General features: G+C 36.2%; 1 protein-coding gene across 1 annotated transcript; it reads right to left on the bottom strand.

The window, feature by feature from the left end:
• Window positions 1–3,787: 3,787 nt before the first annotated feature.
• On the bottom strand, window positions 3,788–17,898 carry LOC149933344 (fatty-acid amide hydrolase 2-A-like). Its single transcript, XM_090156038.1, has 8 exons — window positions 17,764–17,898; window positions 13,588–13,804; window positions 11,661–11,880; window positions 10,328–10,537; window positions 9,609–9,728; window positions 6,340–6,500; window positions 5,340–5,438; window positions 3,788–4,796 (listed from the first exon to the last, which is right to left on the bottom strand). Exons 2-8 carry the CDS (start codon window positions 13,774–13,776, stop codon window positions 4,194–4,196), a joined length of 1,602 nt encoding a protein of 533 aa, XP_090012164.1. The 5' UTR covers window positions 13,777–13,804; window positions 17,764–17,898; the 3' UTR covers window positions 3,788–4,193.
• Between the last annotated feature and the right edge of the window lie 235 nt (window positions 17,899–18,133).

Genomic DNA, 18,133 nt, shown 5'->3' with positions numbered 1-18,133 from the left:
AGGTTTTATTAAGCGTCTATTAAAAATACTAAATGGTTGCTCTCACCTTCGAAACAGCTAACGCTTTCAAAGAACAATTCCTCCCAGTGGATTTGAAATGCTAATTGGCCTTTTAATTGAAGACCGCAGAATATTGAAAGACAGTGGTAAAAGTACATTTATGGATGAAGCACAGCACACCGATTACAATTGCCGTCTTCATAATCGTTACGATTTACATACGAAATACATTTCAACACTATAATTATAGCCAATACCATGAAAAAGTACGTCGCGCAGAGACTTTTGAGAGTTTGTCATATTTTAGCACGCACAATTTAACGTTTATGGAGAGAGTGACTCTCGCAATTTGGCGGTCAATTTAAAAAAACGTGCATACGTTCCAAAAAAAAATAAAGTGAACACTTTTACGGAAAAAATCTATTATGCTATATTTAAAACCTCTATATTTTGAAAAATATATTATAGATTAATCGTATGCGTCGAAAAAAGAATTTGAAGCTAATTTCATCCCTGCTCTCAACTTTTGTTGATATTAGTTTGGTTAATATTAAACAAACTACGATTTTTACAAAATTCTAGAAAATTTTAATTTATTTTATGATTATATTAATTTCGTTCTTAGGCCTGTATATTTCTTACTACCGTACGAGGTGGCGGTGGCTCGGTTGTAAAACATTAGCCGGGTTCGATTCCCGGCCGATCCTTTACGAGCTTATCTAGAAATTTCTTTTTTCGATTATATATCTCCTATTCTTGAAATTCTTAAAAATTGTCGAAGCGTCAGTCGTAAAACAGTTGTATGTATCAAGCTCTATTGATTAGCCCGCGCTTCTGATCGTAATATTTAAAAAGATGGTGGTTGCTCGATAATTCGTTAATAAAATAAGAATACGTCAGGCTGTCTTATGGAAAAATGACGTATGGTCCAGAAAGATATGGTTTTCGGTTTTAGTGTCACCTATTTTAACTTTCTTGCATTAATTTAATAGCTGATTGGTTAAAATTTCTCATCAATACTCATAGAAAGAATGAAATATTTATGTTATTTTCATTTCACAAATAACATAACGATTGTGACCACACATGGCGTAAACACTAGGAGTTCTCGGATCCGGACACTTTCAGACCAATTAACGCAGCTCCGACTGTACACGTTTTCCAGCCCCATTTCGACCTCTCTGTGGCTCTTACATACTTTTTCCATGAAGCGATATTTCAAGCAGGTGGTTAATTTGTTAAGTCACAGGAATTTCATCATTATTTTAATATCTGTCCCTACTTCGCCATACAATTTACAGAATCAACAAAGCTTTTTCATTCAAAGAACTGGTTTTTGCATAATTTATTCCCCTTTTATAAAATTGGGTTAAATTGAACGTCTGTACGAATACTATATCACTTCCTGCAGATTAAGTGTTATTTTTTTCCACCAACAATGCAATTTTCCACCAATAAATGTGGTTAAGCTAATTTCACACACTTCTACTATAAGTGTATTTAACTATTATATATTTAATTTCGGCTCTAGGGTTTCCCTAGCGTCAGCAAAAGCAAGAAGGATTCTCGTTTTGGTCTTTAAACGTTATTCCTGGTATAAGAATGTCTAGGGGTATGATTACACGTTAATGAAATAAATAAACAAATGATCGGGTGTCCAAGTAATATAATATAAAACCAATGCTAACAAATACACTAAAATAAAAAATATCAAGACTTCAAATAAAAATATGCACCACACTAAAATAAAAACAACATGCAAATTAAGTTCGTTTCGCGGAATCACGAGGGGGGACAACGCGGGCTCTCTCTCTCTCTCTCTCTCTCTTAGTAATATTAAATGGAAACCGTTCTCGGCTTTGGCTCACCAATTTTGCGGTTAGTCTGTTGGCTCACACTTGAGATGGCTGCTCGAGTCTTTGGATGGGTACTTCCGTAGTTGGGCCTTTGGTCCTACTCCGTTGGATAACTTCTTTACTTGTTAAATTAAACTTGGCCTAATACTGGGCCTGAACTCTTTAGTCTAATACGGAACTTCTCGCTTTATCCCGGGACTAACTGTCTCCGGACTCTTCCTTCTACTCAGCTACCCTGAGGTTCTCCGGTTCCCTGGTTCAGCGGGACGCTCTCGGAAAATTGCCAACTACTCGGTTTTACTGTACAGGGAGGTCACGTGATTAAATCAAATTTCGAAGATGACAATTTTTAGGTCAATGATTGGCGAAGGTGAAAGGTTAAAGGAAGCTTGAGAGAGGCGTTTCGTTGAAAGGTGATTAGTCGAAGTATATTTGAAAGTCGGTTGTGGAAATTGGTGACACGTGTCCGCATGTGGTACCACTTTTTGGACCCGCGGCACTTTCGGAAGAAGAGAGAGTAGTCTTTACACTTTACGTTTCCGATCAATGTCGAGAAGAGCGGATATCGAAGAATAGAGAGAGAGGGGTTCGATGGCGCACAATGGGACAAGATGTTAACGCGCGCAAAACTCTGTGTAGAGGAGAGCCATTCTAACACATGTTGGGGTAATAAAAACTTTCGCGAACGAGAAAACACCTTTTGTAAAAATAATACACTAATGATAAACATTTGGGCTTGGACACCCGTACGGGGATAGAAAATATAAAGGGGCTTAAAGTAAAATAGCTAATGGATAACGAGAATACTTTCCGCGTGTGTGAAAACGAAAAGATAAGATGCTAGGAAATTTTACAAAGAGCGAAATAAAGTGCTGCCAGATGTTTTAAGAAATGAATGGTAGCTTTAAGAATATAGGATAATAAAAATTATTGGAATAAAGTAAGGATTATAAAAATTAAGCGTCGCAAATTTAATAAACTCTATTTTGCCCTAGTCATACCTGAACTAAGTTAACGATTGTGTTTCGAAAATACAATTTGTGTAAGAAAAGCAAAGTCTCTAAGCTGTTTAAAGTTTGCAATTATAGCCTTCGACCTTCTTTAATGTTGGCAGAATGCAGCGACTCCATTTGCTCCTTGCCTTTTAATCGTCTTTCTATCCCTGAGCTAGATAGCGCAAGCCCCGTTGTATAGTCCCCCATTAGTGGCTCGAGATTCTTCAGCCAGTCCGTGCGAGTACAATAATTATCAGATCTCGTTGAATTTAATGATTCACTAATTCAATGCAATCCGAATTAACTTGAAATAAGGGTCAGAACAACGTTTGAAATACCAGAAATCCTGTGATAGCTTCGGAATTTGGCTACGGTGAGCTATATTTCTACTAGAACTAACATTACAAAATGTTTTCACAATCCATTTTCGCTGGCAATAGCTCGCGTGTCGTGCCAAATTATTTTACCTTTCCGAAATCTAACAGGCAGCGTCGAAAGAGTGCAACATTAATTAACTTCATTTCTAAACTTTGATTTGGAAATGTAACATGTTTGAAATCCAGTGGTATAAGTAGAATAGTTTTTCGTTAACTTTCCATATTCTTAGGGATGTTAATTTTCCGGAAAAATAAAATGCAGAAAATTTTCCAGAAAGGTTTCCGGAAAATTTTCCGAATTGCGGAAAATTTTCCCCAAATCGGAAAAATAAAAATTTGAAACATAAATTACCTTTTAAGGGTTTTTAATGTTTTTAACTTTTTATCGATGTAAAATGTCTAATATCAGTAAACATACTACAAAACATTAATAGCGTTACATTGTTAATCAGTTTAAACTAGTCTAGAGGTTTAGTTTTACTTTCAGATTCGAAAAAATGAGGCGAAAATACCGCTTTATTTCAATTTGTAAACAATATATTAGACTAATCATGGAATGAAAACTTTTTATTATTTTTTTCGGAAAAATACCGAAAATTTTCCGGAAAAAAGGTCTCATTCATTTTCCGGAAAATTTTCCTAGCGGGAAATTTTCCACGGAAAATTTTCCGACTTACAACACTACATATTCTTAAAAATCGGGTTTAAAATTCAGGAACTCCTCGAAGCTACTCGAGACCAAACGTGAAGGCTTGTCAAAGACGAAAGTCGAGGGTAAGAATTAATACCTATCGGTTTACTCAAAAGATATTGCTCGGAAACCAATTAGTTTCGGAAAGTTATTAAAGGAAAATTAAATGAATTTTTTTTTGAGTTACTAATATTACTCTAAATATTTTTAATCGTATATTTAAGAAAAACACGGTGACAGGTATTATTATCTACCTAGTATAAAATATTAAAATTTAAGCGACGTTCACACGACAAGGTTTCAACCATCCGCCAAACTCCTTTTCGATTTCATTAACAAATGAAAGCGTAAGGTTGTCCTGAAACTTACCACCCGCCACTTGTATACCAATCGGGTAACCATTAGAATCCAGTCCAACTGGACACTGAGTGACCGGATTGCCCAGTAAGCCGAACATTGTATAATAAGACATGTTCAAGTCTTTATACAACATTTCGAAGGCGCTACACGAAGTTACTGGCCACGAAGGACATATCAGAACTGTGTTTTGGTCCACAAGAGAGTCAAATTGGGCTCGCAATTGGCTTTCAACTTGAGCGTATTCTTTGACCAGGGGAGATTTAACGGGCGGCGCCAGGTTATTCAGAACGGCAAATTTTAGACTTTCAAAAGTGTGGTTTGATAGTCCTACAAAGCATTTGGGTACTTCTACCCAGAGGTTAATTTCTTTAGTTGGATCATTGGTCATCCAAGAAGTGTATTTAACGGTCGACTCCCCTTTGTTCTTGCTGGACAGTATCCAAGGTGTGAGATGTAAGCCAGGAAATGATACTTTCTTCGCAACTATTCCGTGTTTCTTACAGATGAAAGACAATATCTGCAATTGAAGCAATTGCATTAACCATAGTGAGAAAAAAGAACCGGAGTTTTCTTCCAAGATTAATTCAAAATTATGCAAGGTAATAATTTTGACAGTAAGTCTTGATCCCTTTGTAAATTAACAGTAATTCTTTTGTAGAAGCGAAATTTAGTAAGCGTCACAGAAACCACTGTCACACAACAGGTAACACGAACTAAATTCTAGACGGTTATCTTGAAAAATACTATGTGAATTACTTTGAATAAAACAACGTTGCCGTTAACTGGTTTTAAACGCAGTATTAAAACTGTTTATTAAGTATTAAGTCACGTAAACCAAGGACAAAATTTCTAATTGGAATTCGTAAAAAAATCACCATGTTAACATGGAAAACCAGGAAATATAAGACCGTTTTCGGTTGCGCTTGAGCGAACAGTACGGCAATTGTGGTGCTTCTAACGGACAGATTTAGATATTTGATTTTCTTGTCATTCTGCTTGCTAATTCTCAATGATGAGTAGTGATTGAAAACAAATTTATTACGAAAAAGCTTTTAATTACCTTTTTAATTGCAGTTTTTGTACTTTCACATACTGGATCGGCCGTTGGATCTGCGGAATCATCAAGGCAGTATAACACTTTTATATTGTTAAAATCAATCTGAAAATACAGAGAACAAAACAGAAAACATAAAATATATTAGTTATGCTTTGTAGTTTTTGTTATTTTATGGGGCGCAGTTCTTTGGATGTGAAAAATAATTTACAAAATTTTGTACAAAGAAAATGGAATTCATATTTTTTTCTTAAATTTTTCCTCCTTATATTTTTTCACACATCGAATTGACAACAATTGTAGTTATTAGAAGAAATTAAAACTAAATTAAAATTTGAAATATTTAAAATCGTGAATATACAGGGTGTTACGGGTAAGAGTACCGAAACTTTCTATATGCATTCTATGGGTCTCTATGAGTAAAAAATGTTTAATAAACATGGGTCCTAAAGTGCTTCGTTTCAGAGATATGGGCTCACAAAAAAATACCCCAAAAACCCGGACACAGCCTTAAATTAAATTGTTTGCCAGATTTAAGGCTGTGTCCGGGTTTTTGGGGTAGTTTTTTGGGAGCCCATATCTCTGAAACGAAGCACTTTAGGACCCATATTTACGAGACATTTTTTACTCATAGAGACCCATAGAGTGCATATAAAAAGTTTCGGTACTCTTATCTGTAACAACCTGTATAATCAGCCTTCATTCATTTGACTTATACCTGAATTTAAATAAAAATTGAAAATGATAAAAACAATGATATTTTCTATTGAACAACCTTTAAAAATTTTATTTAAAAGGCACTGCCAAAGTGACCGAAACTGCGGTCGGGTCTTAAATTATTTTTTTAAAGTTTAAGCACGAAAAAAATTCGTTGTTTTTACTTTTAGATTTAATTACTTTGCTCAAGATCAACGCTAATTTTAACTAATAATAGTATACCAGAAGAAAAATTAACTACGATTAAATGTACCAATCATAAATAAGTTCGTCATTAAATATAGAATACCTGTTTTCCAAGTGATTGACCGAAGGAGGAATTAGCAGTCAAACATCTCATAACAGTGAGTAAATCTCGGCTGTATCGAGATAGTGGCCCCTGAACGAGAACTTTGTCAAGGGTTGTCCCTTCGAGCGACGGAGGAAACATACCAAAATTGGAAATCGTGCCTATTGTGAGTAAACAAGGGACCATAAATATAGGAAATCTTTCCTTTTGGGTAATAGGAGGGTATGTTCTGTAGACTGTATAAGTAAAGTAAAAAATAGTATACATGTATCTTTGGGATATTTTAACCCGCCAAATTAATTTCCATATGTTTGGCCGAGGGGTAAGACCATAGAAATCTCATAGGTAACTAGAATGCTGCCGTGTAACTGGCAAATGGACCAAACGCCGTGGCAGACGATAGCCAGATCTCAGCCAATCAGAGCTCAAAGAGTGGTTCTGCCAAGAATTTAATGTAACCAGAGAGAATGACCTCACCTAGCTCTCGCTATAGTTACGCGGAACCAAGGAGGATTATTATCCTCCTTGGCGGAACCACTTTACGGCCTGTCATTGGCTGAAGGATCAAGACGAACTGGCGTCAAGCTCGGCCGTAGGCGGCAGCATTCTAGTTACCTATGAGATTTCTATGGGTAAGACAGTCTTAGAGAATCTGTACACCGAGTTCGTGCATTTAGCACTATTAACGGTACATATTTTCAAGCAATCGCGAGTTCCATTTAGCACTGTCAAAGGTACGGTAGTGTACACCGAGTTCACAGAGTGTCTTACCCCTCGAATTTGGCAACCAACAAAAAACATTTAGCTAATCTATCTAGTTTCTCTAATGAAAATATTTTCTAAGGAAAGGTTTTTGCGCAATTATATGCTGATTTAATCCCTAATTTTGTGCTTATCTAAAAATCATTTCCAGAACATCATATCAGGCTAAACCTAAACCTAACCTATCCGGTAAGGTGCCGTGAAAGTAAAGAGTCGAGTGAAAGAAAAGGAAGTGTAATTGTATTGTTTTCAAGCAACAAGCTAGAAGCATTTAGTGTTTCCAAGCAAAAAGCTAGAAGCATTTATGGTTTCCAAGCAAAAAGCTAGGTGTATTCGTTGTTCCCAAACAACAAGCTAGGATAATTCATTGTTTCTAAGAAACAAGCTAGGAGTACTCGTTGTTTCTAAGCAACAAGCTAAGAGTATTCATGGTTTACAAGCAACAAGATAGGAGTATTCATTGTTTCCAAGCAATAACATAGGAATATTTGCTGCTTCCAAGCAGCAAGATAGGAGTATTTGTTCTTTCCAAGCATCAATCTAGAAATATTCATGGTTTCCAAGCAAAAAGCAACCCACTACGTTGTGTAAATTCTAGTGTTCAAATCCCCATCTGTTGAGATTCCTTTTAAAACTGCACTTTAGTTAAAAATGCACCCTTCGTTTACCATCGTGCAAAGGCGAAACTTAGTGGGCGCGGGTAAATGTATGAAAATTAAGGTAAATATATAAATAAGATCGACTATTACTTCTAAAGAAATTTTTTCAGTGACTTTTAATTTTTTTCCTCAAAGTGATTTAGGTCTACAAAGGGTCTGTGAGGGAGGTTTATGACCAACCTGCTCAGTCAAGACTAAAAACACGAAGAACGAAAAATGGTCACCAATCTTTATTGAAAACGAGCGATCATCTGTTGAAATGTGTTCGTCAAACCAACCACACCTTTCCCTTATCATTTTCAGGTGTGACTTAAGTGTGACTTCATTTTTCTTTTAACATTTTCAACTCTTTTAAAGTACCTCCGAATAAAATGCACCACTTCATCATTTTTATGTTTTGATTAGTAATATCATATGTAACATACTGATTGTAACATGTTATTAATTCAGGTGGCCGGGTTAAACTGCGTAAGAGGGTGTTGTAACGCCCTTCATGCCACGCAAGTTAACAACTCCCTACACTTTCTAAATATTGCCGTTACCCTCAATAAGTTTTTATGAAAAGGGAAACTGAAGACCTTGTTTGAAAACGTATCTAGCCAGTGGGGAGAGAAATTCAACGCAGAAGGCGTTATTCCAAGCTTACACCTAGTGCCACAAGTTAGGGTCAAACCCGGCTCCACTAGCAGTGAGGCGAAAGTGCTAACCACTCCGCCAGTAGACTTAGAGTCTTTATATTCTTTGTGCCAATGAAAAGGTTCCCATGGAAACCAAATTTCGCATTCGCGACGCACGAACTAAACTACGGATTGACGAAGTAGGAAGGGCAGAAACGTGTGAGGAATTCTGCTCTTTTTCAAATTTCCGTTTCTTGTCTTTAAAATGTATTATGTATATTTCGTCACGAGTTGGAAGTGGTATATTTTACGTCATATTTCGGGGAAAAGGTTTCACGTATGGTATAGTATTCTGTTCGCAGACAGAAATTTGAAAATTAAATTAAATTTTGTCAAATCTTAAGTAAAATTTCTTAAACCGATAATGGCCAGAAGTCTGACTCCCCTGTTAATTCACCGCTCGCTTATTTTCATATGTTTAACTTTTATCGATGACGTATCGCGTCGTTGAGTTCCGGATAAAACAGTACTATTGGACTCAATTTTTAGTCATTATTAGGAAATAAAGAATTCGAAGGCCATCGTCCTGTGGCAAAATCCGTTACTGAATATACATTTTTTTAAGCCTCCAACCCATAACTTAATACCATAAGTAACATAGTAGTCATAAAAATGACACTTTCTAACCTCATTTAATGATAGTCTGTTTCGCCAATTACCATATAAAACATAAAGTGGCTAAGGACTGACAATTCCAAGCGATAGTTAGTAGTCTTTGGAACTGTCAGATAATGACTGCAGGGAAATCGCCGCTGATGATCTTTCTGACAGAACAGCCAAGGCATATTGAAATTTCATATAAATTTCAAAAGAGAAATAATAAAAAAAATTACTTTTGAAATACAATGATAAATTGTTGAATTGGTACTTAAAATTGACTACCATAAATATTCGCTTAATTTCGGTAATTAGTTTGTTTAGAATTGAAAACCTAAACTCCGTTTTTGATCGTATTTATCGCCCCCAAACTAACCAGGTAGTAATCTGGCCAAAGAAGCGAGTACGGAGTGACGAATATCCTGTTCAAAAATATGCTATTCATTTAGTGTCATAGTTATGTCTATTATGTTACTTATTATAATATCCAGTTTGACAAGAAAAAATCTAAAAACCCTAACTATCTTTAAAGTCAATTTCTATACATTTTCGAATGTTAAAATAGACTTTTTACCCGACGTAGGTTTGTGGGAAAATATGCCGGTGAGAGAGGCGGGCATTCTAAGGCTTCCACACAAATCATTTCCAATGCCGATCACTGACGCCCCAGTCGAAATGAGTGCGCATTCTCCGCCTAAATACAAAGAACATTAATCACTTATAACCCGCTCAGACCGAAGCTCTTAATATGATCAAGGTTTGCTCTGCTATTAAAATAGTATGGTGTAATGGAACAAAGTACAACGCTCGATACCAATCATGCCAGAGAAAAGAGCTCGAAGTTTTGATTTCCTCACTAGAACGTGTAGAACAGGGTAGATAATTTTCCAACAAATTGTTGAAACAAGTGTTCAAAACTCGGTTTAAAACAACTATTAGGAAAACCATAATTTATTTGAAAGGTTTTCAACATGTCTAAGCAGTTTTAATCAGGTTAAGGCAGTTCAAATCATATTAAAGTAGTTTTAGTTAGTTTAAGGCAGTTTAAATCATAGTAAAAAATTTATATAGTTTCAAACAGTCTCAAATAAATTGTAAGATAAATTTTCTATAACTTTTGTAAGAATGTTTTGGCGCCAAGTAAAGTATGACAAGTAGTTCAAAATCAGTTTTAAACTAGGTATTTTATTTTATTTTTATTTAAAAGTGGTTTAAATCAACGATTTTGCTAACACTGCTGCAGAACTAACCTTGTTTTCTCAGGGCTAATGGGGTGTCTAATGTTACACTTACCGCTACTTCCACCGGCGATTTTGGTGAGATCGTGCGGGTTTTTGGTCATTCCATAAATCTTATTGTGAGAATTAAAGCTAGTACAGAGCTCAGGAACATTGGAAATGCAAATTACGATGGCACCGGCGTCTTTTATCAAACGGACCACATCAGCGTCTTGGACAGCACGAACTCCTTTTCTTGCCAACAGACCACATTCGTGAAGATACCCTGGAAGATTAAAATTGCCGATCATTAATTGGATAAAGATTACTTTTATGGGAAATATCCCATCTACATGTATACAATTATAATTTACACGTAACAATCTTGCTTAAGGATTTCCATGTGTTCCACTAATTAACATATAGGCAAGTAAACAACCAGTAAAGGTCAAATTGTTAAACCGTTTTTTTATGGGCGATTGACTGTTTCGGGATTGCTTCAAAGTCTATCTCAAAATCTAACCCCTTGTTACAAGTTTTGAAGACAAATTAAGACAGATATTGGATACGTCAACCACTAGCTCTTTTCTTTCGTTGATTTGCCGCATTTGCGTTGGCAGAGCGATTATAGGGAACGAGTGCTACCCCGAAATGTATGATTATATGGACAATTTGTGTTACGAAATTATTTTAATTGAACACTAGAGAAATTAAGTTCTCATATAAAAGTTTTTTTTTCATAAATGGGGTATTTTGTATGGTAACACTGGACAACAAAGAAAATGTTTCGGGCTCAAAATTAGCTGATATTAATGACAATAAAAAATGTTGGTTAGCTCTAGTTTTTGATATACAGTCACTATGACTGTATCTCAAAAACTAGAGCTAACCAACATTTTTTATTGTCATATTCGTGTTCAGCAGACAAAAATACATTAATATCAGATAATTTTGAGCCCGAAACATTTTCTCTAATGTTCAGTGAATTGATTTAATTAATTTAATCAAGATTGTTAAAAGAAAGCGAAACCACCAAGGGGGATTTCGGTTAAGAACTAAGGAACCCTTTATATGCAGTCGAATGCTCTACTACTGACTTATTTCCCCTTGCGTGTGGCTGCTTCGTTTCATACCGATTATCATTTTACTTCGAAACATTAGAAACAGCCCATAATATATTAATGTCTATGTATTATGTATTAATGTCTATGTATTATGTATTAATGTCTATGTATTATGTATCTTGGAAACGGTAGTTATTACAAAAATTTCATTGCCATATTCGTTTTTCTTGGCCCAAAAATAGTCAGAAATAGTTCAATTGGGTTAGGAAAAATTCCAAAACATTTTGTTTGTTGTTCAGTGTAATTTAATAATGCGAACTAGTCCATTGAAGATAAAGAGCTTACCGTCGCAAGCGATATTGCCCTTGACTGTGACCGGGACTCCAAACAGAGGTTTTTCTCTGGCTAATTCGCCCGGGTGTTTCTCAGAATTAGCAATGTATTCATCTACTACAGCGGCCTTTTGCAGCGCTTCCAAGAAGCAGTCCTCTGTCATACCATTCACGATGGGATTGACTTCCTTCAATCTCTCGATAAAGCATTGTACGACCTTCTTTGATGAAAGCTGCAACAAAATGTTATTCGATTACCTTTTCTTTTCAATCGATAATTTTGCGTCAATCAATTGTTAAAACTAACAATTACGGGCTAAACATGGCTTTCATGTTACACAAAATTAATAAACCCTAAATTTAAACTTTTACTTTTTAAACTAGAAATTATTCGCATAATCACCCGGAACTTCAAATCATTCTGACTCGTTAGTTTAGTATGATATTTTGATTAAATGATTGTTTAAAATGCTGTGTACATTTTAGTATATATGTATGTATTGCAGAGTGAAATTTTCATACATTTAACGACCTATTCATTGACCGTAACTTGTCGTGTAGTTGACTTATAAATTATGATACATATTATTTTATTTCGACGGAAATTATCGATACATAATTCGAAATTAAAAGGGTCCCTTTTGGCACTGAAATGTTGATAGGATGAATTTGAATTGGCAGGTAAACTCTTAGGAACGTTTTTTGTTCAGTAACACCCGTAGAATGGCCGATTTAATTTTTGTCACCGTATATTACTAGAATGTTGTGAATTACTGAATCGATGGGAAGGTCAGGATACTCAGATTGTAGTGGAGTATGATAGACAAAATCTATCTAATACAAGAACAATGTAAGTCTACCAGTATATGAGGGAATAAATTAAACAAACTAAACATTGAATTGTAAATAAAATGATACAAGGCGGGCTTTCCTTTATAGCACCACGTAAGCGTATCACAAGTCAGCTAAGTTACGGTTATATACTGGCCTAAGATGGTACCCTATAGTTACGTAGACTTAATATCTTCCAATCAGTCCACAGTCGCTACTTAATACTATAGTTGCAAATAGTTTAAAGCGTGCCGATTTTGAAGGTCAGATTTGGTGACTGTAGTATAACAATTAAACATTTCTTAGCATCTTTTTTTGGTTATACGAAATACCGAGAACCCACTGCACCTAACTAACGCATTTAGTGGATTGAATCCGTGGCTGGTGCAAGTGGGTGGTGAATTTGGGTTAAATTACTTATCGTGTTGGCTTCACTCGGCATCTCCTACGGCGACGAGTACTGATGCATGTACCGGTGACTGCACGGTTGCACCTAAGCGAGTTCAAGTGGAAGATAACGCGCGAACTCATTAGATAATTACTACCGCGGGAAGGTTTCACCGCGAACTTTTGGAGCAGAACCGCTTAGTAGTTTCCAAATTCCGAGAGACACTGTCCTTTTTTCCCGGTAAAGGTTCCTCGAAACGTCCGAGTCTTTTCAAACATACCGGATATTAGTGCGTGGACACATAACTACATCACGGGACTTTAACATGTCAAAATACACTTTCTATCCAGGTACCATGAGTTTGGAAAATTTTGGAGAAATATCGCGAACGAACAAAATACCAAAAAATTATAACATAAAAAAGCATGTCTAAGAGAACCTTCTCGGAATGTATTTACAAAAGGGATTATAAAAGGGTAGGCCCAAGTGGAGCCCACATCACAACCCGCGACAAACAAGTTGGCTTAGCACTATATCTCATCTTACTTAATTCTAACTATTACTTGAATGGGCTGAATAATTCGTCACACAAAGATTAAAAATAGCAGCAGACTATTTAATAGAAAGATTTCTACGTAACTGTAGTGAAGTAGCCATTACTCGCATAGGGAATAATATCTATTATATTGATTTATTATGGAGCATAAAAATATCTATTTACCTTTCCATTTCTGATTTGCTCGGCCAAATCAGTTGCAGATGTAATTAGAATTTCATTTTGAATCGGTGGAATTTTCCCTTTCAAAGGAGGCCAAAACATTTGCTGCACCAGAGTAACTAGCAGTTGAAAGACTGTCATGAAAGCCCGAGTTGCAATGGATGTCAACGTAGAGTTGCTAAACGTTCTCATGATTTATTTCCATAAACTTCAAATCCACCTAAATTTAATTTTAGAAACTAAGTCAATCAGTACTATAATATATCCATTGTGCACAGAGTTATGTAGCACTTGCTGGATACACTGTCCTTCTTCCGGGGCCCCAACTAGTTAAGTAGATGGTATAATTCTTAGCCTTGGTTTCCACAAACGCGCGTAATAGCGCGTCATTGAACTTTAAAAGTTACAATCGTTTTTACGCGAATAAGGAAATATACATAAGCCTTATGCTTGGTTTCCACTAGAGCGCGTCATAATACATTTTCTTTATGCGCGTCAAAACGTTTGAGTGACGCGTGGTGAAGGGCGCTAGTGGAAATCAAGACTAATAGTGTAAATCTTAGTTTCCACTAGAGCATTTTATTAAAGGAAAAGATCAGGTTTGGTAAAACTTGGGTCCATTTGAAAGATCATGTTTAAATAAACTCAAAAATATCAGTCGTAAAATTGTATCTTTTTTTAATGACGAGAAATTAATTTTTAAACGAGCGAAATTTACCGCCAATCGATCTGCCATTTTTTGTTTCGGGGTGACGTTTTAGGACTTTAATCACGCGCTGTTCGCGCTATAACAGGCTTTAACAGCGCTCTGTTCCCCGTGCGCGCTTGCTCCGCGTGCGGTCTGCGGAGGGAAGGCGAAAAAAAATGGCAGCTCGCTTGGCGGTAAATTTCGCTCGTTTAAAAATTAATTTCTCGTCGTTAAAAAAAGATACAATTTTACGACTGATATTTTTTAGTATATTTAAACATGATCTTTGAAATAGACCCAAGTTTTACCCAACCTGGACTTTTCCTTTAGTTTTTTTTCTTCAAAGTTGAGAAACGCGCCGTTACGTGCGCTAGCGGAAATGAAGCTTAAGACGCAAATTTTAATGTTTAAGAAAAATATAAACGACTTGTAAGCTTATGAGACTAAAACTGCCGCTCCAAGAGGATATATTGGCACGCGCAAAGAAAATTTAAAAATCTTAAAGCGTCTTATATCGTCGCGTGCCCTTTTGATGACTACCAATTTCAAGTGGTTTATTTTTTCCTTATTATAATATTAAAAATATTAAATAAATATTAATATTAATATTAAATAATAAATATTAAAAATAAATGAACTCTAAGGCAAAGGGTGTGAACGCTAATCGTGAGACAGACACACATAAACTGGCGAAAATATACATTAGATCTACAAATTCTCAAATCGTAATTTTGACAGGAATTTGGGAAAGGGCATATTATTTTACCATAAATTTCTCGTAAAATTTAATTTAAAAAAAAGCTACGGTTTCTTTATTCTGAGGTAGCGAAGGGGTCAGATTCGGGGCCAGGAGCTAACTATTTTGCCAACTGACCAAAGTATTGGGGGAGACTCCCCTTAGTACGCCAAAGGGACGTCCCTGTAAATAATCAAATCCCACGATGTTTTTTTTAAATATACTAAGAATTCCATTTACTGTAAAATACTGTCATAGTGGATTAAATTTTGAAATTGTTTCTAGATTATTTACAGAATCTCTATTTAGCACAACAGTTTTTCTAGTCCCGGTACCTTTGACAATAAATATTTCAGCAAAAAATCCAAGGATGGTGCTACGTTTTAGCTGCCGGCGCTAGTCGTCATGACAGAGTGACATCCGCTAATAAATAATTTCGCGAAGTCTATTTCTAGAGTATAAAACTATAAACCCAAAAATATTTTTTAATTAAAAATATTTCACACGATATAGAAAAGAGGCCAACTGAAAAAGTACCGAAAACATTGATATAAAATTATCGTTATTATAATTATCGTTTTAGTTATATTTGTAGAATATGAAATTTGGTAATACACTTTCAGCGTTTTTTCTAAGATCTCAAAGTCCTATCGTACATTTATAATTTTGTTTTCCATAACTGTGTCAGTTCACTATCCATGTCCATCGCGTGTTAAATTTTACTTAGAGGCATTTCTAGAATGACCTTATAATACGCGCTCTTCACCTCGTCGTCATAGTGAGCACCAGCCGTGCTGATACGTAAGACCAACGGGGGTGGGGGGGAGGCAGAATAACTAGAGTGAGAAATCGGTGTATATAGCCGAGGCCTTCACACTAAGCACACAGCATGGAAATGTCAATATAAACAAAACACAAACCGAATGAGAAAAAGATACATCAATGTTTATAGTTTGAAAAGTATACGGAATCGCATGTTGCAAAATGACACAGTTTGCGGCGATGACGTCGAAGAAGCCCCTGGGAACAGTGAGGATGCCAACTATAGTAGAGGGAAGATTTCGTATGTTCAGATAGCCCGAAGAGACCGGAATAGGTTTATCCTCATGGAGGGGTCGGACCGCCGCGCGAGATTGCCACCTGAGACGCCAATCCTCGACATCTCAGAGTTGCCATATTAATTTTAAGGATCCCGCACACTCCAATTGGGAAACTAGCCCAAAATCCCGCCCAAACAAATATTCGTTATCTTCTCGATACACCCCAGGAAAATCAGTATGTTACCTGATTACTTAATGAAATGTACTAGAACTACGAAGGCAGTTTAGCCTTTGGTAGTGTTAACGGGTAAGGTATAATTTAAATGTGAAGTTTAGCCATATTAACGTTTCTCACCAAGGGGGCCCTCTCTAAAAGAATTTTAAAAAGATATTCACAATTTATTGTTGCGCTGGGTTCCCGACCATTGGGGTTTTGGGACTATATTACCCACCGAACTTTCTACTCAGCTTGAAAATTTCGAAACCTAACCCAATATTATTCCGCCGAACTTGCAGAAACCCGCCCAAAAAATCAGCGTCTGCCCAACGCTTTTTTCCCCGCAACAGAGTTCGGAAAGAAGCTCAATTTGGGCGGGAAACCGCTCAACTGACAACTCTGCTCGACAATCGCCCGTCGGCACACACTCTTTAGCTCCCCCTTTAGAGGGGAGAAAAAAGTTCACATTTGGAGGACGTTGGAGCCCAGTAACAGCCGCGAGACGATCGGCAGCCTCGTGAGCAGGACACCAGATCGGCGAGACGGGATACGGATAACGTTCGTATAAATTATGAATGGTGGAGAATGTCTCGCGAGTTGCGTAAGGGTGCTTTTTCAATCTGAGCAAACAACTATAAGCGTCTTCAGATGAGCCGACGCGTAGGAGAGAGCCATCTGAATGGCAACACAAATCGTTATAATTTGTTTTTAAGTTGCGCATTTTTTCGCTAGAATGAATTATCTTTGTGTATGTGTACGTCTTTCCATGCAACTGACACGCTTATGGAACATAGTTATAGACTTGTTAATATTATTTTGCGAATTTAGCGTCGGAAACGTATCACAAGATAATTTAATAAACAACTATAACGCGTCATTTATTTAAATAAATACCATTCAGCCGGTTCAAAGAGTATCGTTTTTACGTCTCAATAAAGTTTAGAGTCATGTCCAATTGACGTCGAGATCGCTTTTAAATCTTTAAAATTAAATTTAAACATCCTTTTTGGTTGTTAGGCTTATTATTCTATTCCACATATTTTCAACGTTGGGAAAATAGTTAGCTCTCGATATTTTAAATAAAATACCAATCGAAATATTAAACCAGTGGCATAAATTAGGTCTCTGGGACCACCGTGAAACTTGTTTTGAGGCCACTTCTTATTAAAGGAACTATTGTTTCCCAAATCTTTGGGGCCCGCTCATACGCAGACCCTGTACAGTTACGCCCCTTTGCATTAAGTATTAAAATTTAAAATTATTTTCATAAAAGTATTCAAAATATTATTATAAATACTATCCAACATTGTTCAGCATTGTTTTAAAATTATTAAACTTAAACTTAAAATCTATAATAACAGGAATAGTACCGTGAAGATTTAAAATCCCTCGTTTAGCAACATTTGTAAAATGTAGTAATTATTACACGATAATTCGAACTTTACAATTGATGTCGTCGTAAATTTTCAGGCTTAAAAATAAAAATGGTTTCACTCACTGTTCAAAAGATCCAACAACAAATTTGGGTTGAATTAGCTTTCTTAATTGAGTATACGCTTCTACCGGCTCCTGGAGCTTTAAATTTTCAAATGACATTGAAAGCAAACTGCATATATCAATTTAAGGAAAATATTTCCTTCCCAAACAACCGTTGATTATGTACATGTAGGTTTTTTATAACCTGTAGCCTAGCCTTCAATCTCTGTTCTCTCTCTCTCTCTCTCTCTCTCTCTCTCTCTCTCTCTCTCTCTCTCTCTCTCTCTCTCTCTCTCTCTCTCTCTCTCTCTCTCTCTCTCTCTCTCTCTCTCTCTCTCTCTCTCTCTCTCTCTCTCTCTCTCTCTCTCTCTCTCTCTCTCTCTCTCTCTCTC

The sequence above is a fragment of the Leiobunum rupestre genome, chromosome 8, assembly GCF_980474605.1.
Source record: "Leiobunum rupestre chromosome 8, qqLeiRupe1.1.hap1, whole genome shotgun sequence".
Classification (NCBI taxonomy): domain Eukaryota; kingdom Metazoa; phylum Arthropoda; class Arachnida; order Opiliones; family Sclerosomatidae; genus Leiobunum; species Leiobunum rupestre.
This window is presented reverse-complemented; position numbering and strand designations above follow the sequence as displayed.